Raw genomic sequence first — 23862 nt, 5'->3', positions numbered from 1 at the left:
AACTGACTTTTTTTTTTAAATAGGAAATAAGAATCTATGTACAGTCAGTAAATTACCAAGAAGAACTTTGAAATGTTTTATCTCTAGTTAATGTATTTTTCTATCTTAAGGTATGTTTTTACTGGGACTTTTTATGGGTCAGGAGACAGTGCAAAAGGGATTCTTGGGAGAGGGTTAGCATTATGAAACAAAGATGTTTACCTTTCTGTCTTGCTGTGTCATGCTGCATTTAAGACTCTCTGTAGCAGTAGAAATTACAGCTTTTAAAAAGTATCCTTGAACTCTGGTACATCGGTTTGGAAGTTGTAATGCATTTTCAGCTAAGACCGATTGACACATTTCTTTCAAAAAGTCCTTAATTGCTGAAGTGATTAGTTGAAGACGTAAGATATTCTTTACGTAGTAAGAGGATTTTTCAGGCTTTGCAATACTGCTGATTTATGCACATCTTTTGCTGAGTACCTCTAATGCATCTAAAGGTGTTTAGTAAAAGCACCGGTGAATGATCCTATGCTGGGGGCTGAAGGTTACGCATTAAGATGGAAAATTTTGTTGTGAACCATGTCTGAAATCTTTTGGATTCTTTGGAGATGAGTTTGATTCTCCCCACTTTTGACACAGTTCCTCATTGTCTCAAGTGGTAGAATAAAAGGATTCTAGGTCATCAGTTTCCTATAAATAGTATTTGTACTTCTGCCCTTGACTGTATTTTTTTTTCTCTCTTTTACAAATAGTGTTGCAGTGTTCTGTGCTCCCCCCCAATATGTCCTATGAGTGACTGTGTTTTAATAGTAAATTGATTTCAATGTGTACCACTATGTAAAGTAAGCATACCTTTTATAATGCAGCTTTTGTAGAACTTACTGAAAATAATGAGATCGGATACTTAAAACAACATTTTTTTGTGTTTTGAAATCTTGCTGTTTTTTTTCTCTGAGATTCTTGCTCATGCTCCTCCTCTCTTTTATCTTATTCATGGGGCTGAAGTTATTCACAGCTTCATGTCTTCATTTTTTTATTTCAAGTATTGTCAAAACAAAAGTTCGGTATCAGTGTACAAGTAGTTGAACTATGCACAGAAATATCAATGAAATGTAAATATCTTGAGTTGTAAACTTTTTCTTATCATTTCTTTGTTTGAAAGAAAAAAAACCCGAAGTGCCAGTGTGTTCACTCTCAGTTGTTTGATCTAGCAGCTTTGAGATTAGTAGCTACAGCATCTGGCTTCTACATGAGGTGTTCTAATTTTCCAAACCCATGTGGCAATGTCTATTTTGAAATAGTAGTTTAGAGCTGCCCTTTCTATCAGAGCATTTGGAATAGATCTGCTTTGGTTTTTCGCCTAGGCAAACAAACATCCAAAGCATAAAGTGAGCTTGATTCAAAATCAAGTTTCCATTAAAAAAAACCCAACAACCAACCAAACAAAAACAACCCAAAAAAACCCTTCTGTGAACACCTGCTCGCTCAGTTGTTACATGGTGGTGTTTAAATACAGGGCACTTTGCTATTGACCCAGTACAAGTTGTCTGAGGCAAAAGGGCATAATTATTTTTAAATAAATACTTTAACTGCTTTCCTTATCAGCTAGTGTTTAATTGAAAGTCCTTTATTGCTTGTGTTTCATCTACTTAGGGGAAGGAAAAGTAGAAAGACTGCTTGAGGTGGTCTAATTGTCTTACCGCTTTGGTAGTGGAACTACTAATAAACTTGATAAGATCTAACCAAGATATTCCTTGCTGTATTAAAACTATTCTTGGGTAAGCAGAGAGACTGTATACACTTTTTAGGGCAAGCAAGACTAGTATCAGTCAAAGCTATCTTGCAGAGGTAGTACCTGTTCAGTTCTCCACTGTCCTTGGAGAGTGTTGCAGATCTGTTAAATGTTGCAAATAAAATTATGCAACAGTCTGACAGGCAGGGAAGAACCTCTATGAATTGCAACTGTGGAGGAAAGCAGAGTAATTTGGAATTTGCTTTAGGCAGCAAGGTTAAAATCTGCATTCTTAAGCAACGTGTCAGGAAATCTTTGGAGACTAAGTGATTAGTATTTCCCATGGGAACGACCGTACATCTGAGAGCTTATAGCTTCATAACGTACTGAGTATTGGCTCTTGCGAGACAGAAATCTGCATTGCTACTTCTACAACTTTCTGTCTTATGTTGGCATTCTTTAAGATTTCCTCATCTAAATAATAAAGGGACTGCAAATCAGTTTTTTCTTTACATATTTATTCTACTTTTATTAGCCACTTTACATGCAGTGTTTAAGTATTTTCTAGGTTGTTTTCTGTTGACTTCAAGACTTTTATTTAGCGTGATAAATTTTTGCATTGCATTAACTTATTTCTTCTTTATTGCAGTGCTCATATCTCTCCCATAAGTATCTTGCCAGCCTCTGCAGAGTAAGTATAATGAAAATATAAAATGTTTGAATTGTGCTGTTTCTAGAACGTGCATGGAAGATATGCCATCTTTCAAGACAAAGAAATGCAGTAGGTTTGATGATCACAGTTATGAATGAACGTATTCTAGTGTGAAGTATTTCACTTATGGCATTTAACCCTAATGCAGGAAAACCCTAATGTCTTTCAGCATTGGTGACTGCAGAAGCATGAAAGCACAGTATAGTACAATCTAGAGTCCAAACCACTTTGGTTTTATACTTAGATACATCATAGGTGTTTGACTTTAAAATTATGATAGCATTTACATTGTATTTTTAGCACCACTTCTCGTTGTTAATATTGAGTACAGTTCAGTGGAATTGCATGTATGAATGTGGAGGAAAAAGAAACACACAATTCCAGAGTTAAAAATGGGGTAAAATAGTTTAAGGTTCTTCTATGAGGATTTTTTTATAGGCCTAATTGTGTATTTTGGATGAGCTGGCTCAGATGCGCTCGACGGAGTAGTCTGTTTCTAAAGAATACTCCTCTTTTCTTGATGTATCTTTGGGTATATGCTGTGTCCTTCATGAGGTACTTGCACATTGTCTCTGCTATTTGTTGGCTCATGCCTTTTAAGATGACAGCCCCGTTCAGGAGGGGTTACAGCCAGCTGTGCTGAAGTGCTGCTTGCTCCAGGGTTGACTCTGACCTTGTATGGACACGGGATTTTGCTGTCACATTAATATATTAGGCTTTTATAAGTTTTTGTGTAGAGTTATCAAAAAATAAGTTAATCATGGAAATGTGTTGATTACTCTTAAAATACTGTTAATACACTTCATAATACTTTATGTAAATTTTCTGAAATAAGAGATAGTAGGTGCAGTAATTTCTGGTGCCTTTTCGGAAAAGTTAGTCTCTTTTTTACTTGACGTACTTGTATGAAAGATTCCTGTCATGTGTAAAGTTTGTTATCTCTGCCTTTCTACATAGTTGATCAATGCAAAAGGAGAGTACTTAATATGAATTTTCTGTCTTTTTTTCTTTATAGCATTTTAGAAAGAACAATCAGAGCAGCTGTGGAACAGCACCTTTTCGACCTGCAGAGCAGCTTAGATCACGATCTTAAACATATACAGCAACACAGACTGGGCTGTAACAATGAAGAAAAAAATCCCAGTGGGGATGAGGAAGGATCTAACAACCAGTAAGATTTTGTTCTATCTGTAATGAATTCTATAGGATTGTATATCTTAACTTTTCCAAAACAAGGTACCCCAATCCTTCACCTCAACCCAAAGCAAAAGTCATGGATTTGTGCTATTAGCGTCAAATTATCTCGTATTTTAAACCAAATCAACTTCCGTCAGTTGCCAGTAATCAACAGCTCTTGAAGCAAATATTTTAAATTGATCTTATAGCTAAAAATATTGTGAAGTATAACTGCTTCACTGCTGAATTCTGTGCAAGTAGCACAAGAACTTAAATTTACATGAGTGCTTTCATTCTTATCTTGCTGATGTTACTTACGACACAATTTTACCATATGAAAGCTATTGTAGATGCTGTTTTAGTTTCTTTACCCTATCTTTCCATGTCAACATGGCTGGTTTACTGCTCTAGCTGCCACTGTCAATGAAACAGCTAAAAATGGATGGAATGAGCACTGTTGGGTCTATTTGCGTAGCTTTTCAGCCTCATTTGATTGGCTTTTATTTTTATTGTGAATCTTGCCATGTTATGAGTGTAGCGATTGCCACAGCAGCATTGATAAGCTGGTACATTTTGGTGCTTTATTAAAAACAAATAGTCAAGATTAATACCCAAACCCCAAAAAATGTGTCCTTAAGTAGGACTTCAGTACCTAAGTTTCTTTGGTCAGAGCCTGAAAGACGTGAAATACTCAGAGACTGAAATGCTGTTTTCTGAGTTGTTCAATCTTTATTGTTTTTGGAAGTCTTGCCTGTGACAAGAGGTCAGACTAAAGTTAGCAGTTGGTCATAAAAGTAATAACCATTGCTGGTAATGATCAATTAAAACTGAGCTCTAGTGTTAGAGATTTAATATCTTTGAAGTAATTTATAAATAAGTGGGTAATTGCCTGAAAGACCCATTGTAGCTGAATGCCTTCGGTTAGAGCACAAGTGCTTTAAAGGCTGGCAGACTTCACAGAAGCAGAGGCTAAAAGTGCCATCACTGAAGGTTTGAAACCAATATACTCTTCTGGCACAGTGACTATTTCAAATGCTTCTGATCATCATTCCACTGTGGATTAACCGTAATAGAGGATACATGATAGTGTGCTTGAAAGAGGTTGTCTGGGTCCTTCAAAGCAGTGCCGCCAAGCAAGCTATACACAGTTAAATGAAGAACTAAAAAATGCAGTGACCCACTGCAAATTTCTTAGAATTAACTTAAAATAATTGCCAGGATTAGGAAAAAAGAGTTAATGTTGATTTCTGAACCATCGTGTTTAGTATCTGTATGTCGGATAGAGGAGGAGCATTTTTTAAAGTAGTCTAGAATTCTTTGTGATCGAGGAGAAGGAAGGCAATGAAGTCAAAGGCTTGTGATGAATTACAGAATCATGTGGTAACAGGGATGGTGGCATGTAAAGAATATATGGACGTAAATATGGTGTCAGTTAGTTTTAATCTGGTTGTACTGTCACAAGTCTTAAGTTGAATGTTAGGAAGATTAAATGTTGGAAATAATGGGATTTCTCACTGGAGGGGAACATAATGATACTGGCTATAAACTCGCTGGCTTCAATATTGAGAGGAGTGAAGCCACAGCAACTTCACCGAGTTGTGGTAGTTTCAGTATGTCATTGCTTCTGGCTGTTGGCGCTTTTATTCCTTAGGTCAGCGTAGTAAGTGGGGTATGTATGCCTGACCCTTAATGCAAGAATCAAATAAATACATTTTAATATGTCTATCACATATATACTTCTGAGGTTTTTACAACAGTATAAACTACATAAATAATTAAATTGAAATTGTAGATGTAACCAGTATCTTTGGTCAGAATAACTTTGGAAAAAAACCCCAACCCTGATGTTTCATACTGTTTAAGGTGGAACAGCAGGCTGCTAAAGTCTCTCTGTTCTTATCTTTAGGAATGATGTTATTGAAGATAATGACACTGGTAGCAGTGAGAACACAGGAGACTGCTCTGAAGTATTGGTTTGCACTGATTTAGACAGTGAAGCTATGAAACATGATACTGTAACTGAGGAAGAAGAAAGCGTTCAGGTGAGAGGAAGACCTCCTGTATAAGAAAATCATAAATTGCTGTGACTTCAGCAAAGTGCTGTAGAGATCCGAGTTTTCCTAATAGCTCTGATGTAGCCTTACATGGTGCTGTTGCTCTGTGCAGTTAATTGTCTTCTCTGCTGGGCACATTTTGTAGACATGCATAGAGAAATTTTTGTGTACTTTGATGCAACTTGTTTGGACCCTGACTAATGTTTTTTTCTATTGGTCTTTCACAGGTACCAGCCCTTCCTTCTGCTCAGGTAAGTCAGTGTATCAGCAAGCATAGCACGGGTTAGAATAGCATCTCGGTTAGTAAAGGCTTCCTGAGGAGCAGAAAATCTAGAGCTTTGGTTGTAGCGTAGCCCAAAGTTAGTCACACCTTGTACTGTATCAAGAAAGGGTAGAAGTAACAGTCACCTTGAGACTCTGCAGCCTCTTGACTACGCTTGTGCTAGGAAGGTGTGGTTTTGTAATTAGCTAATTACAGCCTTTTCTCACCGTTCCCAGTTTCTTCTACAGTCAGCATAGATGTCTGGTTCTTTTCAACACATCTTCATCTCCTTTCTAGTCGAAAGAGGTTGTGTTGTTTCTCCTTGGACCTCTCTGCTTATATATTTGATTTCTGCTGTACTAATAGCTCATGTCCCTCCATATTGATGTGTACACTTAGAATTCTTACGCTTGAGGTGTTCAGCAAAAGAAAAATGAGAGAAAATTAGACTTGTGACCTGAAGAAGTTGAACACTTAATATTGTCATCTTGAAAAGAATCAGGATTGACCATTTGTATTCTAAAGCAGAAAAATCTGTCTAGAGTGCTGTATGAGTACATATTAGGAAGTGATGCTAACATGCTTGTAAAAATAAAATACTTAGTTATATTTTCTTAAAAACTGTTTTGCTCACAAAATACAATGTTAATGGTACTTGAAGTTGCTGTTGAAGTTTAGAAAGCAACTGAAAATGTAAACAACAAACCACAGGTTAATCAGGTGTAATTTTGTAATCAGATTTAATTTTGGCTTTGCTTTTATATATTATGCTTGAATTGATCTGCTTCATGTCACTGAAAGAAGCAAGCATTGTATACAGTTTCATTGGAAACCCAGTAGTGTAGCAACTGTAAATGTTGAAATAATTGTTTGCCCTATACAGCAAACATGCCTCAGCTTTGCTTTGAGCTGCAAATTACTAGATCTTCACATGCAATCAAATGTGAAGGTTTGTATGGCCTGAATTTGTGATGATGGCCTGAACTGTACCGGTACTTTTTATTAGCAAGAAGACATCAGTCTCTCATTCAGGGTATCTTTATGCAATCAAGCAATGCTGTAAAATATGTGCTGACAAAAATGAAATCAAGTATAACAGTAATATGCAAGAGAATGTAGTTTCTGCCGCTCTGTATAAAATAACACACATGCAGCTGTCAAAGAAGCAATTCTAATGAAAAGTTCAAATCTATAGTTCCTTATTTATTTGGTAAAACTTTTGTTGTTATAAATCCAAATGATGAATTCTGTGGGTAGAGAGATTTGCTATACATATGTAGAGAACTTTCTACAATGGTTTTTAGCTTCTTGAAAGTGAGTCCATAAATCTTTCTGAGGGTTTCCTGAAAGTTAATTAGATAAGCAAACCTATTGTTAGTAGACTTAAATTAATGAGAAGAATTTAATGGGTCTGTGAACTTGAAAAGATAGAAGTGGATGCTTTAGCATAGTGAAACTGTGAGTCTTGTCTGGAATCTATGTTTTTATTAAAACAAAATGTTGCTGTAGGACTTTTTACTATTGTAATGTATTCTTCTCCCAGCCTTCTGTTAGCTTTCATGGATCCCAAGTGACTCTTGAATTACCAACATGCCATATTTTTCAGTTGGTCCCACTAAACTAGCATATTGTTTTCAAATCCCATTCTGTAAATTAAAATTTCTTGAAATTAATTGATTGTCCAGGTTCTTTCCTGATGCATTAGTGCCAAATCTTGTTATAGATTGTTATCCTATAATGCAAAACGCAGAAAACATGGTGTTGCAGTTAGGTGATATTTTATCCAATTCAGGTGAATACTATGTTTGCAGGAACTCTGTTGAAAGTACAGGGTAGAGTTGCATATTTCTGCCATCAATCTTTTTTTGACTGGCTATTCTAAGTCTTCTTTTATTTGTAGTATTTGGTTTAGGTTTTCAGTCTTTTGACAATGAAAGCCTTCAAAACCAATAGAGAGCGAGTTTCGGATCTTAACTCCTAACACTTTACTTCCTCCTGACTTCATAGTTAAAATATATACTGAGCTTTAGAAATCAAAACTCAGAAAGTACAGATGTAGATGGAGAAACAAAAATTGCAAGTTGGTGGCTTTGTAGTGCATTCTATGCAGTTCCAATGGTTTCAGAGAACAGCTGAGAAATGTGAATTACACTTCTGATGAAGTACATGCACTTCAGAGTTTGAAGTACGTTACCGTGCTAAGAATATGAAGGCGGAACTTGATGCTCAGGAGTGCACGGTCATGTATAGATGCGCTTTTGTTCTCATGCGTGATGTTATTCTTGGCCTTTTTTGCTTTTTGATATATTTCTGTTTATTGGTACCAGTGGTACGGTGGCATTCTGGGGTGAAGTTTTGTTTTTTCAATGTTAGTTTCTATGTTCTTGTTAATACACTATTTCAAATGTTATGGGGAGATGTTAACAGGAAATGTACCGATTCTTCTGTATGAAAGGAGTTTGAGAGAGTCATGTAGGATTGTAGGAAACGAAAGATGTGCTCATGAGCTCTCCTTTGGGTCTGAAATGGAAACGGAAGCAGCTGTTTCCACAACTGCAATAAGTGTGACTATGTAAAGACTTGCACAGCTCGCTTCCAGGGTGGAAATTATCTGCTAGAGTATGACAAATTCACTGTATTTAAAAATTGTTTCCCCAAATTGGAATTTGGCTTGAGGACTGAAATAATATAAACAGAATAATGGACTTCTGTCTGATAAGGGAGAATATTACTGTCAGCAGTGTAAAACTGGCAACTGTTACGTATATTTGAACTCTACAGGTAACTTTATTTTATATTCAGACACTTTAAAGATCATTTGTGAGAAGTTCTTCAGTTTGAAACCATATTTTTATTTCAAATTCCTTATATTCTCCCACATAAGACACTTCTTGAAGAAATCAAGTACTGGGCTTTGGTGTAAAAGTCTAAAGTCGTCAGTCTTCCTGTGCCAACTTCTAGTGAACAAAATGGTGACATGTATTCATCTGAACTTGTTTTGTGAGATGGTGTCATAGAAATGCCAGCATTTCTTCATCCCCACCCAGTCCTGTTGCTTTATTTAGTAACAGGGATTAGTAGCTCCTTTTAGAAAGTCTGTCAGACTTGTTTCATTTCATGTATGCTAAGCACAAGTCTGCATCCAACTCAGTTATTTTCAAGACTAGGATATACTTACTGCCGTGATTTTAGTCACCACAAACGTCATGCTGTGATTGACAATTTGCAGTAGAACTGTTGGTGTTAATATTTAAAAGAAATAATAAAAAAGGTTTGTCTGAAGATGGAAAGTAGTTGCCTGTCTTCTGGTGATTAAAACACCTAGTTCCTGGCCTTACTTTAGATGTAAAAGTACTGCTTAGTTAAAAAGTATGATTTCCATCCCCACACAAAACTTGAGGGTCTTTTGTGGTCAGGGATGATTACAGAAATGTTTTCAGCTGAGAATGCTATTCCCAAGTCTTTCTAACCATACTTTTTGCCAACAGACTGCAGATGTATTATTGAAACCATGTGATAAAGATGATGCAGATGTTGATGGAGAAAATAATAGTGAAAGGTACGTATTTTTCTTTTGTCACTTACATGGTAGACTGTGTAACTTCAGTTTTGAAAAGTAAGTGTACCAAATTGGGGATTTGTGACAGCACAGTATAACATAAGGGAGGTGAAGCTAAACATAAAGCTTTTTACATGTGGAAACAGAGAGGATAAGATGGAGTTACTTTTTTATGACAATGATATAAAAGGCATGGAGCTTTATGCACTTAAGAGAGAAAATAAGTACCAGCCTGTATGGTATATATCATGTTTTTCTTGTGAACAGGGCAAGAGAAATAGAAGAAGAAAAAGTTATTTTCTTTAAAATATTTTGGCATGTTATATTGCTCTTAATGATTGAAGAATTAATGCTGGTAATAGTGACTAGCCATAAAACTTTAAGTTCATTTGCAGTTTGAGTTCAGCACTGATTGAAATTCCAGTTTGAGTTGAGTTTTAAAATATTTGCTTCCAGTTTGAAAATAAAGGTCTGAGCTGTTCTTATATCCAGCTTGGTTCAAGTCCAGTTGTTGTTTACATGCTTCAGCTTGAAATTCTGTGTGAAGAACCACGGGGGGAGCAATGGAACTTTTGCTCCCCAGAATTTTAATTATCACTTTAAGGAAATATATTGCATATCTGCTAAAACTGGACTAGGGAATGTAAGAATAAAATGTGAAGGGAATATGTTGTATTTACTGTCTATTAAGAATTTGTATTTAAAATTATGACTAGGTCTGTGTCTTCTTTTTAGGCAAAATAGTATATTGCTTGGTGGCAATGATAGAATATCTTCAGAGATGTATCTGGTAAGATTATGATTTCATTTATATACAGATACACAGCATCTTACAATCTTACATGAAATACGGATATGAAGAAAAAGAATAAATTTATCTTTTAACATCTTACATTGGTTGGCCTGCTGCAAGGCTTGCAAAACCTCTGTTAGTTCTCATCTAGCTTCACGGAAACTTTTGGCAGCAGAGAAAGCTTATACTTAGGCATCTCGTATAAGGAATGTTTTGTAATGCAAATAAGTGACTACTCTTGGCAGGGGTGGGGGGAAGTTGTTTATAATTCCTTAAGTTAGAAAAAATCCCCCCCCCCAAATTTCCAGATTAGATATGTGATTTCCAGTTGCTAAATAATAATAAAATTGTTCTGTTTTGTTACTTAAATACAGGATTCAAGTAGCAAGACTTGTGATCTTAATGCAAATACTGATTCAGAGGTGTCAGGGGATGGCAACATTAATGTTTCTGAGGAAGCTCTGGGTGTCCAAGTACCACGTCTAGATCTGAAGAATGTATCTGATGGTGACAAATGGGAAGGTAATTTTCACCCTTTAGCTCACAACATAGTTAGCTAGTAATGAAAAAGAGAACATTTGGCAAAGTAGAAGCAGCAGCCAACTTAGACATTTTTTTTTCTTTAGTTTGATCAGAATAATACGTTCCTACACACACGGTAAGATTCACCAAGTCATGACATAGGTCCCATCTTTTTTCAGAACTATCTGCAACTTAGGGATCTTAAAAAAAACTGTAAAGAAAAAATAGTCAAAGGAGCAACTAAAGAAAACAAAAAAGCCGCAGTTTCATACTAGAGGTTTGGTGGGTTATTTTTTTTTTTTGTTTGTGGGGTTTTCATGTGGGTTTTTTGTTTTTTGGGTTTTTTTTTTTTGGTTTGTTTTTTTTTTGGTTTTGGTTTTTTTTTTGGTTTTTTTTTTTTTTTTTTTTGGAAAAGTGACATGGTTCCCAGGACCCTGAGTCTGAGTCTCTCATCTGAGCCCTTAAAAACACTTTCTCTGATGATGTCATACAGTTAATATTCACACTGTGTGTTGTTTGGTGTTGGTTTTTTTTTTCTTGAATGTAAGCTATTGAAGTTCTAATACTAGCTGAATTTGACTTAAAATCACTAAGCTACTAAGCATAGCAATTTATATTTCATTTATTCTGAAAAATCTAGTGGTTGTTTTGTTTTAAACATCAGGAATGCTGGTTTCCATGTCATTGGAAAACTTGAAACAGCTCCAAATTTTCAAATAAAAGTTACAGATGGGTATTATTTCTGTGCCCCTTCTCCCTGCATTGTTTGGATTTTAGGAAAAGCAAAATGTTTGAGACTTAGTTTTTTCTCAGACAGGATTCCTTATGTTTGTAACCTTATTCTTCGTGACCTTCCAGGTTTAGCAAGCCCCCTAAGCTTGTGACTTTACTGCACTTTTGCTCAAAGGTCTGATAATAACTGCTTAAACTGTTTTTTTACTTGAGTAAAAACATAACCCCTTTGTAACCAGAGTAAAACACTCTTGTCAATATCTTCTTTTCAAAGTACTTATCTTTTTACGTTTCTTGTATCCTGTTTCCTCTGCCTATTGTTGATATTCTGAATCATCACACCTTAAAAAATGCAAGTGATATAGATTGCTAAAATACTGTGAGCTGTAACTAACAGTACAATGACCACAGTCCACTTGTTTCCAATTTTAAAAACTTGCAAATACAACTTGGTAGATAAAGTACAGATTTGCTACGCGGGGATGAGGTTTTAACTTCCAACAGGCTGTTCCAGTGACAGCTATTCTTTGAGATGCCTGTAAGTGTCATGGAGAAAAGTGTTAGTAAGACTTTGGTAACAAAAAATGACTGCACTTAACTTCTGGTTGTTGTGTTATAAATATTAAAGTTAGTGAAGTATACCTGGGAAGTATGTAGTTTAACAATGCAGCATATAGTTGTAGCACGTCAGCACTTAAAGCTTTGTCCTGAAGCTCAAATGGTAATAACTTATTGTCAATTTGTTACCAGTGTTGACTGTTTTCCAAATTAATTGCTTGCATTAATCCTTCCTTCCTTTTTAACCCTTTTACAAGTGATGAGGCTTGCAACTTGTGATTGGCTTACTTAGATTTGTAAAATATTTGCTGGTTGACCTTCTTGAGCCCTAGCAAACTATACGTATAGAAGTTGATTTGCAGGCATCCAAAGACACTGAGTCCAGATTTTCATTCTTGTTGCCCAAGTTAATAACTTTAGAAAAAGTTTAAAAAAAAAAAAAACAACCCAAACCTGCTTATGTTCCCAGTGCTTTATTTACATTAATTGCTTACTTGCACATTACATTTTGTTGCATCCTCTATTTGTGTTAATCTGATTTAATATGTATTCTCAGAAGGTTTGTGGCTTCCATTTTCATTATTTCCTGAAGTCTGCTCATGAAAGTTGCTTTGGTTTTACTTACCTAAATAGCTTTATGACTCTTAAGTTGAAAAGAAAGTAGTATATCTATATATAAATCTATATTATAAGCTTCTTGGGAGAAAAGTCATGCTATTTTGCAAGAGGTGTTATTTCATTGCAAAGTATTTTAACTTTGGCTATTCTTCGCTCCTGTTTAAAATGGTTATTAGGATCTCAGTCTTCCAAGGCACTGCAAGTCCTTGTGGCATTGCAATGAAGTAGAGTGGCATTGCGCTGAAGTAGATTGGCTTTGTAAAGAAATCTGTACTAGTCCAAGTCCTGTTATAAGATTTGGGTTATGAAAACCTATGTGATAGAAAACTTAAAGATCTTTAACCAATAGAGTTCTTGAAAACAAACATCAAATGCTTGCTGGAATAAGGCAAAAATGCAGATTGTTAATCTATATTTCTGAGTATGTTTTTCTGCATTTTTCCTGCTTTTTGGAAATCACCACCATCTCTATTTTTTACGAGCTGTGAGCAAAAACTTATATAGAACTTGTCTTTTGTTAATGTGAGGATGCATGTGACTCTTATTAAACTACAATAAGCCTTTACTATTCCTGTGTCAGTTCTTTGTAAACTTTTTCAGCAAAAAGTTCAAATTCACTAAGGTCTGAGCATCCTTACCTGCCATTGAAATTGCTTGGAAGCTGAGAGTGCTCAGGGCCTGGCCCAAAAGTTGGGATGTTTTTCCCTGGTACTGTATCTTCCTGCTTTACATGTTATGTATAGTTTGTTCTGACTGTGCTGTGTGTTCACTTTAGTATTTTTGCCATTCTTTTTCATTTTATTAGCACCATGCCCTATCACTTTTCCCCTCATTGATTTCAAAACAATGCATCTGCAGAGAGAAGGGGAGGGTAAGTATGGTTCGCCATACATTCAGTTATCTGCCTTTTGATAGTTTATGGTTTGCTTTCTAACTAACCCTTCACCTGCTGTCCCTTATATCTTGGGAATGTTCTGATCTGCAATTTTTTTGTTTACTTTTTTCTAAAAGGTGCCCTTCTTGTATATGGTACTGTGTAAACAGGCAAGATTATAGCTTAAAACCAAAATGAAAATCCCCAATAATACTTAGTAAATGTACAGTGGAAAGCAGGTACAAGGGTTATTTTTTTTAAAGTTACTTTGTGGGTTTTATTGTTGTTCTGCACACTTTGAACCCAGTTTTCAAATTTCTGATTTGAACTGGAAAATATAGGCAATTCTCTGAAAGGAAAAGGGGGGTGGGATTTTAAATCAAGGTGCTTGGAAGGCTATATCAGCTTTTTGTTAGACAGCAGGAAAACCATATCTGAGAACCGTAAGGGATGTTAGCAACTAACTTTTTATAGGGATATTAAAAAAAATTGATTGTTTTGGAATCCCCTGCCTAAAAGAACTCACCTTCCACGAATTAAGAAATCTCTTTTTCTCAGTGGTGTCAAGATGGATTTAAACTTAAAACCCCAACAACACTCCTTTAAAAAGACTTAAGCAAATGATTTTGTACCTAAAGAGGTATTTTCAGGCTTGCCTTCTTCAAAACCAAGAGGACAATCTTTCAAAGTACATGCGTAAGGTATAAAAATTAATATCCACAGCAAAATATTGTACCGGACAATAAATGTATTCTTCTAACTTTGAATTTCTGAGAATTAAATAAGGCTCTTTTTACACTGTTGAACTGTTCAGAAATGCATACTCCCAAGATACACTTTGAAAAAGGGATCCTAGTGTGCATACTTGATTTCAGTACCTTTTTCTTTCAATTGTTATATGACAGAATTTGTAGCTTTCTGATATATTTCAGTGTTTTTATTCACTTTGTGTATGACACCACATCCTTTATAGCACACAAGACTAAGCATTGGGTATGCATTTTTGTTTCCTTTTGACTCTTGTTTATAATTCTGTTAACAGAAAGGTACCATGTTGTGTCCCTTTTTATCTTCTAGATCCGTTTCCTGCTTTCAAGTCTTGGCAGGAGGACAGTGAATCTGGAGAAGCTCAGCTTTCCCCACAGGCTGGAAGGATGACTAATCATCCGTTGGAAGAGGACTGTCATCCCATATTGTCACATCGTAGTTTGGATTTTGGGCAAAGCCAGCGTTTCTTACATGATCCGGAAACGTTAGATTCTTCATCCAAAGCACTTTCTTTTGTTAGGTATGTATTCTAATGCAATTTCATGGGTGTTGGAGCAGGAGATGTTACTGCCAATGTGAAAATACAGCTGTTGAAGAACCTCATGGGTTTTCACGATGTGAAGTGGTTCATAAATCATAGAATGGATTAGTTGGAAAGGACCTTAAAGATCATCTAGTTCCAACCCCCCTGCCATGGGCAGGGACACCTCCCACCAGCCCAGGTTGCTCCAAGCCCCGTCCAACCTGGCCTTGAACACCTCCAGGGATGGGGCAGCCACAGCTTCTCTGGGCAACCTGCACCAGGGGCTCACCGCCCTGACATTAAAGAATTTAATCCTAATATCTAATCTGAATCTCTCTTTTGGTTTAAAACAGTTCCCCCTCGTCCTATTTCTGCACTCCCTGATCAAGAGTCCCTCCCCATCTTTCCCGTAGCCCCTTTAGGTACTGGAAGGGGCTGTAAGGGCTTCCCAGAGCTTTCTCTTCTCCAGGCTGAACAACCCCAACTTTCTCAGCCTGTCCTCGTAGGAGAGTTGCTCCAGCCCTCTGATCATCTTCGTGGCCCTTGTGAAGGCCAAGGTCAAATGTTGCATTATATGGCCATTTGGCTGTTCTGCCTGCCCAGGAACTGCCACAGTGAGTCAGACCAGAGGTTCATCTGGGGTGGTATCATGTCTCTCAAAGTGGCCAGTGGCAGATACTGAGGGAAGGAGTATAAAAATAGGGCAAGCTTGCACAGATTTCCCTGGCATTTGGTCAGAGCTTCTGACAACCTGCTGTGATGGCACTTCCTGGGCTGAAGATAGTATTTATATCCTTTTTTTTACCAGTCTTTACTGGACTGCTGGTCTGTGATTTCCCCCCACACCCCAGTAGCATGTATACCTACTTTCATGTCGCATAAGTTTGGATTTGTTTTGCATAGCATGTTGTCCACTTCCAGTAAAGCGAGCTATGTTACACAAACCTTTGCAACTAAAATGTGCAGTAGTGGTCTGGGCAGACTCCTCATTTGGGCTGTGGGAAGTCCTCATTCAGAAGGGTTATAGGAAGGTATGAGCTGTTAGAGGGAGAGGCATGGGATAGCAGTACGGTGAAGAGGTAGGGTTCTTAATGCTGGTCCTCTCCTGCAGATTTAGAGGATCAAACCTGTTTAACCCAGTGTATGAAAGTAGCGTTGTAAATAAACAAGCTGCAAGTTATTTCTGTGACACTGGGGAGTGTGACCCTCTAAAACTGTAAATGACCTGTGAACTGTACTGTTTACTGCTGCTATTAATATGAAAGGGAATTTAAGAAGATTTTCCGCGCTTGTTAGGGAATAATCTCATAAAAATGAGAAAATTTGAAACAGGAAAGAACAAATTTAGAGTCTCCAATTCTTTGACATTGATTTATTGATGCAAAAAATACTTGGCCAAGTTTTTCCTCCAGTTACCTGCAGAAGATAGTTGACAATTACTGTTAAAATGATGCAGAAGACTGACCTGCAGAAAAGTGCTGATTGAATAGTTGTTCTCGTTCTGAAAGTAATGAAGATCTACACTAGTAGATTATTAGATTAGTATTTCAAATATCTTGAATGACGTAGGTGTCACTAGCTGTGTTGAGGGACCTTTCAGGCACCGTGTATAATAAGTGTGCTAGAAAATTCTTATGGTCAGTCTTGAAATAAAAAGGCTTTTCACAAGCAGCAAATGTTAGGGAGCTGAACAAGTGCAAAAGGTGACTTAAAACCAGCAACACATATTGTAGAAACATATTAGTAAGGCCAACAGATGGTGTAAATGTTTTTTTTTTAGATAATGTCTAATAACTTGCCTAAGACAGTTAAGCGGAGCTGTCTAATTACCAAGGATCGCTCAGTGGTAGCTTCAGCCTAGGCTTTATTCTGTGCCCAGTACTTCAAGAAGTACTGAGTATCTAGTAACTTAGATAAGTATCCTAGCCACCAGAAAGATCTGAACTGGTTTAATGACAGTGTAATTAATGGTACATTAGTTTACTATATTTGAATTTTACATGCTCTGTTTCTGTTAGGGGTATTACTGAAATTAGAAAGGAAAAAATAACATATCACATTTTGAAGGCAGCAGATCACAGCATTTTGCTTCAGTAAGTAAATGGCTCTGACTGAAAACCTGAGAAGAATGGATTATGAACTGGAGAAAAACACTGAAATTAGTCATGTGTTAGTCAAATACACAAGTTGTTTGCACTTGTTTAATTATTTAAATTACATGTAATTTTTTTTTTTAAATACAGAACACGAAGAGCATCCTTTAGCTCAAAAGATGACAAAAGGGAAGACAAGACACCTTATCAGCTTGTCAAGAAATTACAGAAAAAAATAAAACAATTTGAGGAACAATTTGAAAAAGAGAAAAACAGTAAGGTAAGTTACCACTTCTGCTTTTACTTAGTATAAAGGACTGCATGGTAGAGCTAAGTTACTTCTTGTAGTTCTTCACTGGATAATTGTGGGTTCACAAATGAGAAGAATTTTGTTATGCACTGCTGTCTGCAAATGTGAACTGAGCAACAGCAATACTAGAAAATGTACCATAATTCCTGAGCCCAGAGAAGGGCAGACAGTGCCATTTTTGCAGCGAGACTGCGGGGATGTCAGATGAGGTATGTGGAGAGACGGAAGCATCTCGCTGCTCTCTGGTTCAACTTCTGATGTCTTATTTCAAATTTATTTTCACAAGTGTTTCTGTTGTGTCGGCACCAAGATCTGATCTGGTACTGAGTGGCATCCATGTTACTAGTCACATTTGCTGTCATAAATACTACCAAAACTTGAAAGAAGTGTTTATAAACAAGATTTGTGTGTTTGTTTTTGTAAAATGTAGTTTTTATATTACTTTTCAGCCCTCCTATAGTGATATTGCAGCCAATCCAAAAGTTTTAAAGTGGATGACTGAACTTACCAAATTGAGAAAGCAAATAAAAGGTAAGGGATGCTACAGTTTCTGGTGTTCTACAAACCTAAATTATCTACATGACTAAAATAGCTAAGTCATTCAGTAAAATTCCACAGGACAGTAAAAATACTTCATTTCTAAATTCTGAACTATTAAAAAAATGAAAATAAAATTATTCTTGTGGATTTGTTTTTAGTTCATTAGAAGAGAAACTTTGCCTGTGCAAACTTTTATTTTCCTTTATTTGCAGTTAAACGAACTGAGAGAGTTATTTCCTTTAAACCTTTGAATTAAGCAATTTTTCTTATTTCAGATGCAAAGCAGAGGAGCTCAGATGGAGAATTCATACCTCAAACACGTCCACGAAGTAACACTCTTCCAAAAAGCTTTGGTTCCTCTCTTGACCAAGAGGATGAAGAAAATGGGGATGAGATGCGGGTTGCACAGAAAGAGAAGAAGCCCACCAAGGAAGCTACACTTGAACTCATTTTGAAAAGATTAAAAGAAAAACGAGTTGAGAGATGTTTGCCAGAAGATATAAAAGTAAGCATAAGGTTATGGACAGGCTGCTTCTAAGAGACTAACAGAGGGAAATAGAGCACTGTCAGACATTTCAGATATCACTTTATCGACAAAATGGTGCCTCTGTCTAGCAGCCCTTTACCATGCTCTTGTATTTTAGACTCTGTGGGGAAATGGTCAAGATGAACCACGTTGTTGTTGCTCACTCTTTATTAAAATATTTACAAGTATGTGCTGACAATATTGGAGAGCTATAAATGGATGAAGGTGGGATGTAGTTATTAACGAAGCTAAGTTTGGCTAAGGCATCTGTATAGCTGATAATGTAGAAGAACTTAGTGCGACTTGTGTTTGATTAAACGTGAATTACTCTTCTGACAGAAAATGACAAAGGACCATTTGGTAGAAGAGAAAACGTCTCTCCAGAAAAGCCTCCTGTATTATGAAAGTCAACATGGACGGCCGGTAATAGTTTACTTCATCAAACTATATTAATGTATGCGTAGACAACAGTAACTCTTGTGCAGTAGTAATACCAGAATTTAATGCTGGTGTGTGGGTTTGTTCTTCTTCTTCTCCAAAACACAGTTACCTATTGATTTCCGTGTTGCCATCAGAGGAAATTGCTGCATTGACTTCTAAAAAAAAAAAGTGTATGTATTAATAGGCCCTTTTTCCACAAATCAGTAGGTTATTGGCGTTTGCAAAGTGATTGTTGTCTTTTGGTGCCTTATATGTTTGTGAGGCAAAGAGAAATCTTAAAAAAAAAAAAAAAAAAAAAAAAAAAAAAAAGACACTGTTGAATTTCATGGGAAAAGACCTAAAATGTTACTCTGGATTTCACAAAAACAGATATGAAAGGACATGTTTTTCGTTTGGGCTTTCTCCGCCCCACCCCCTGACAAGTCTGTGGCATGTATCTTGTGTAATTTGAGGTATGGGAGTAAGTGACTAGCAATTAGTGCCTAAAGTTCAGGCGTTTTATCTTGGACAGTGATCAGCATCACTCGTCCAATCACAAGGTCTTTCCAGTGACTATTCTGTCAGCCTTCTGGACTTGGCACAGTAGCTTTATAATCAGCACTGCCATGTACATCTGACCAAGCCTTACAGTCTGGCAGCCGAGGAAGAATAATGGTCTTGGAGATATTTGCACTGGTTCTACAATCCCCTGAGGCAGAAAATGCCAGTAACTGTTCAGAATAGCCTTTAAGATTTGTTGTGTTAGAGTACGCAGTGGCCAAGAATTGAGAGTAAATCGGATAAAATCTCTCTACAGTTTCATCTTTTTCTCTTTTCCCCCTGTCATTTCTGTAGAATCATCATCATTGCTAGGCACACGGTCTTCTCCCCCGTTCTTGGTCCCTTTTTTGCCTCTTTTCCATCAGTCTTTAAAGATAGAGGGTTTGCTTCTACTGAAGCTCCCTCAACTTTTAGGAAGTCTTTAAAACTTCTTCCTGAAAAATATAGGGAGTTATAGTGAGAAAAGAGAGGAGGAAAAAGCACCTAATTGCTCCTCTCTATCTGCATAAACCCTATTTCATACACACAATTTAAACTAGTTTTATGTTCCTAATTGGAATGTACGTGGCCTGGCATGAGAAGCATACCGCTTTGTGTTTGCTTGTATATTATTGAGTGACTGGTATAATTAATTCTGTGGTTTCTCTGCCTTTAGGTTACTAGAGAAGAAAGACATATTGTGAAGCCACTTTATGACAGATACAGACTTGTAAAACAAATGTTAACTAGAGCAAGCATTACTCCTATTCTTGTGAGTAAAACAAATGCTATTTCTATTTTTTTCCACCTTTGAACTGCTAGGCTGCCTTAAGAAGAGCTAGTAGTACTGTTCCATAAAATACATCTTTCTTGTGGAAGACCTAAGATGATGTTGTCATTGTACTTGAGGCGTTTGATTTACTGCTGAGAGCAGAGCAGTTCAAAGCTGTCTGTGACCTTGATAGTTCCTAGGAAGTAAATGGTTCTCGGTGGAAGTAAATAAGCTGTTCTAACTTGCTGTGGCTGAGACATTCCCAAGTCAGTGTGCTAGGTGGGGATCCTCAGTACATATTGTACTTTTAGTCCTCCCAAGAATAGTAACACCAGTTGCGGTGAAGCCTGCCTCTCTTCTGTGCTGCAGGTTGCTGTTACCGGAGGCAGGAATGATAGGATGGTGGTCGTAAGAACCATTTCATTCCTTCATGCTTCATCAGTGTGAGATGTTAGCATCTGTACAACATCTGCGCTTTTTCATTGTGTTTTCACTTCATTTTCTTCTAACTTGCAGTGCTTTCTATTCTTTTCTTTCCTCTCTCTGTGGTCTTGTAAGAGATGAGGAAGAAAAGTTTTCATAGTGTGCAAGGAGACCGGTGTAACCTTGTTTGTAGTACCTGGAAAACAGCTGGGAAACGACAAGCAGCTGGCTTTGTTCTTCAGGAGCTATAATCAAAATCTGACATGCTGACCCAGACTTGCAACAGAACAGTTTTGATATTAGATATTTGACCCTTTTAGAAGGAAAGGACTGCGTAGCTGACGTGAGATAATCTCTTTACACACAGACAGTTCTCTACCAGATTTACGTAGCTGGGCAGTGGCTTACTCAGCAGGAACTTTAAACGGAACTGGTTCCTTTATCTCAACATACTTTGGCTTAAAGGGGATAGCTGAGATAAAGGAACCAGTTCAAGATCACTCCTTTCTTGCACATACATTTTTTGGGTAGCTGTTTTTAGAGAAAAATGAGATTTACATTGCAGTCATCTTTCAGTTTAAGGTCTATTATATCAGTATGTCTTTCTGAACTGCATAAATGCAAGTTGCTCTTAAACACCTAAGCATTTCTCCGTGACTTGTGAGTCGTAAGTTATTGGTGGTGCCCTTGACTGGTTGAGTTTTATCCCATCTCTCTCACCTCAAAAATCTGACTCTTCAGCTGAGATGCATTTTATATTATCAGTAGCCTTATGACTATATCGTAGTTTTGTTGGGGTTGTTTTTGTTAAGGGTGTTTTTTTTTTTTTTTTTTTGTGGCTGTGAAATAAAGGGATGGGGGATAGCCAAACAAAAAGACTTTAAATTCAGAAGAGATCTTGGTCACACAATTCCTAATCTGTGCTGCAGGCAACTTCTGTAAAATATTTTTACAGGCTTCTGGTTTTGAAACCTGTAAGAGATATGTGGAGCTCTCTAATTACCAAGGATTGTTCAGTGGTAGCTTCTAGGTAGGCTGTTTTCAGTGCCAGGTATTTCAAGAATTGCTTTTTCGTTTATATGACACTGCTTCCATGAGAGACCTCTTACAGTGTTACAGTCTACTAATCACATACACTGAAGCCTGTGTGGAAATGTCCAAAGCAGCAGGAAGCTATTTACCTTTCCTGAACTAAAGTTATTTGACAGGTCATTGTCTGTGTGTGGCTTTTGTGTTCCACCTTCCTCCTGTTCACAGAGTCCATCTGTTGCAATTGCTTGTGCTGTCCAGGGATAATGGATGAGCAGGGCATAACGGCATGTGTGCGGCAGGCAGCTCACAGTAATACCTGTACAGCACAGCAGCACCTGTTTTGGGCTGAAGTTCAAAGGATTTTGACTCTGAGGTGGCAATAGATAACTCTTACATAGCACTCTGAATTGTGGGGCTTTAGAGTGCCAGGGAAACTGGCAGTGTTATTCCCAATGTATGCCTGGCAGAAGACTTTAAAAAATGGCTTTGGCATTGCATAACTTTATTTTTATAGTCTCCCTGTGGTGTGGTTTGGAAGGAACAAGAGTAAATACGAAATTCAGAGGTACCTTTGTGCTTTGTGAATTTACTACAAAACACAGAGAGTGAGAGTGAGTACTTCTTATTTTAAGTCAGAAGAAGAATATTAGAGTTTCAGGTATTTTTCCATCTGCATCAAGAATACTTTGGGCATCTGAGCTTTTTGGATTATATGGTTGTTTTGTCTGTGCTCTGTCAGTATGTTTGCAGTCTTTTATTCTTCTTAAAGAAGAAATGCCTTCGAGTATTAGGTGACTTGAACAGAATTCTGACCATACATAGCATTTAATGTCTAATTGCATGTAATGAAACAAACTTAAATTTTTGCAGGGGTCACCATCAACCAAGAGGCGGGGGCAGATGTTACAGCCCATTATAGAAGGTGAAACTGCCCATTTTTTTGAAGAAATTAAGGTGTGTATCGTGCACTTAAAAAAAATATATAAAATAAATACTTCCCAGCACTTGTAATAGGGAACTGAAATATTTCATATTTGTTTGGAAATTCTGCTTTGACTTTCAGGAAGAAGAGGAGGAAAGCGATGGTTTGTCTACAGACCTGAATGATATCTTAAAAACTGCTGTCCAAACACCATCTGTTTTAAGCCCAGTTGAAAACTCCGAGTCTGATGTTGAAGATGGTCAAGAGAAACTGACCCGGGACCTGAGGCTGTCGAGCACCCGCGCTGCTTCTATGTATGTGAAAATAAGAAGTGACTGATTTGATTATAGAAGTTGTAATTATTGCACTTACAGTCACGATACCAAATCCGTGATGTTGGGTGGAAGGGAGTGACATGTTCAGCACTTCTCAGGAAGTGTTTGGCTTGAAGGAGCGTTCTTTCCTCTGACATGTGTGACTAAGTTCTTTTTGTATTCACTGAATTGTTTGGTGTCTTCTAAACCTTCTTCAGCCTTACTTGAGCTGCATAGACAGCAGAAAATTTATACCCTTTTATTACCTACTAATTTGTTCTCAATATTTTGCCATCAGACGGATAGCATATTCCTTATGAGCAAGACAAATTTATTATTAGTGCAGCTAGCTCCGTTGGTTTTGAGTATGCTTTGAAGAATTTAAATTCTATTGTATGGCCAACAGTATTTTTCTTTCACTTGAAATTTTTAGGCCTGAATTATTGGAGCAACTGTGGAAAGCCAGAGCTGAAAAGAAGAAGCTACGTAAGACATTACGAGAATTTGAAGAGGAGTTTTATCAGCAGAATGGAAGGTTCGTTTACCACAAAAGCAGATGCTGGACAGTAGACTTACTTTGTAGCCAAGTATTTTTTTCAACTTTCTTATATGGATGTTGCCAAATGGAATCTGATCTGTTTTAATCTCTACTATGAATAATCTCCTGAAGGAGATAACACTCCGGTGTATTTCTAATAGCAGAGGAAGCATGCTCCTGAGTTTTGTTTCCTCTGTTACAGTCTGTGAAGCAGAGTAATGAAAATTAAGAAGTAGGCTTCTTCATTTAAAAAAATAACACTTTAAAATACTTCTAAAAAAAGTATTTTATGCATATCAAAAAAACCCCAAAACCCTCAGATTATCCTTCTTCTTTTAACATAGGGCAGAGAATTTTGCCCTAAGAAGTTTGACCTTTGTTCCAGTAGGTCAGTCCTGACAGTGGATATTTGCTTTAGCAATAAAGGGGTAGATTGTTTTTATTCTTTTCTGTGTTGTTTAGTTCATTTAGGCTTCTTATTTGAATATATATTGTTATGAATTTGATTGAACTGCTGCCCTTTATGTGTAATAGGAGGTTTTTCGAGGTGTATCACCTCATGAACAA

The 23862-nt window shown here is 37.0% G+C and overlaps 1 protein-coding gene across 1 annotated transcript in view; it reads left to right on the top strand.

The window, feature by feature from the left end:
* FAM13B (family with sequence similarity 13, member B) overlaps positions 1-23862 on the top strand; it is a 39422-nt gene that overhangs the window by 13998 nt on the left and 1562 nt on the right. The window contains exons 7-21 of the mRNA XM_009891481.1: positions 2364-2405; positions 3442-3597; positions 5509-5644; positions 9407-9477; positions 10213-10267; positions 10645-10792; positions 14652-14862; positions 17109-17238; positions 17718-17799; positions 18084-18313; positions 18674-18757; positions 19971-20066; positions 22392-22475; positions 22585-22757; positions 23191-23292. Of these exons, the coding sequence (XP_009889783.1) occupies positions 2364-2405; positions 3442-3597; positions 5509-5644; positions 9407-9477; positions 10213-10267; positions 10645-10792; positions 14652-14862; positions 17109-17238; positions 17718-17799; positions 18084-18313; positions 18674-18757; positions 19971-20066; positions 22392-22475; positions 22585-22757; positions 23191-23292 (1800 nt within the window). The remainder of the gene's footprint in view (positions 1-2363; positions 2406-3441; positions 3598-5508; positions 5645-9406; positions 9478-10212; positions 10268-10644; positions 10793-14651; positions 14863-17108; positions 17239-17717; positions 17800-18083; positions 18314-18673; positions 18758-19970; positions 20067-22391; positions 22476-22584; positions 22758-23190; positions 23293-23862) is intronic.

The sequence above is a fragment of the Charadrius vociferus genome, unplaced genomic scaffold, assembly GCF_000708025.1.
Source record: "Charadrius vociferus isolate BGI_N301 unplaced genomic scaffold, ASM70802v2 scaffold370, whole genome shotgun sequence".
NCBI classification, from domain to species: Eukaryota; Metazoa; Chordata; class Aves; order Charadriiformes; family Charadriidae; genus Charadrius; species Charadrius vociferus.
The sequence above is the reverse complement of the archived record's forward strand: the minus strand, read 5'-3'. Positions and strand labels throughout refer to the sequence as shown.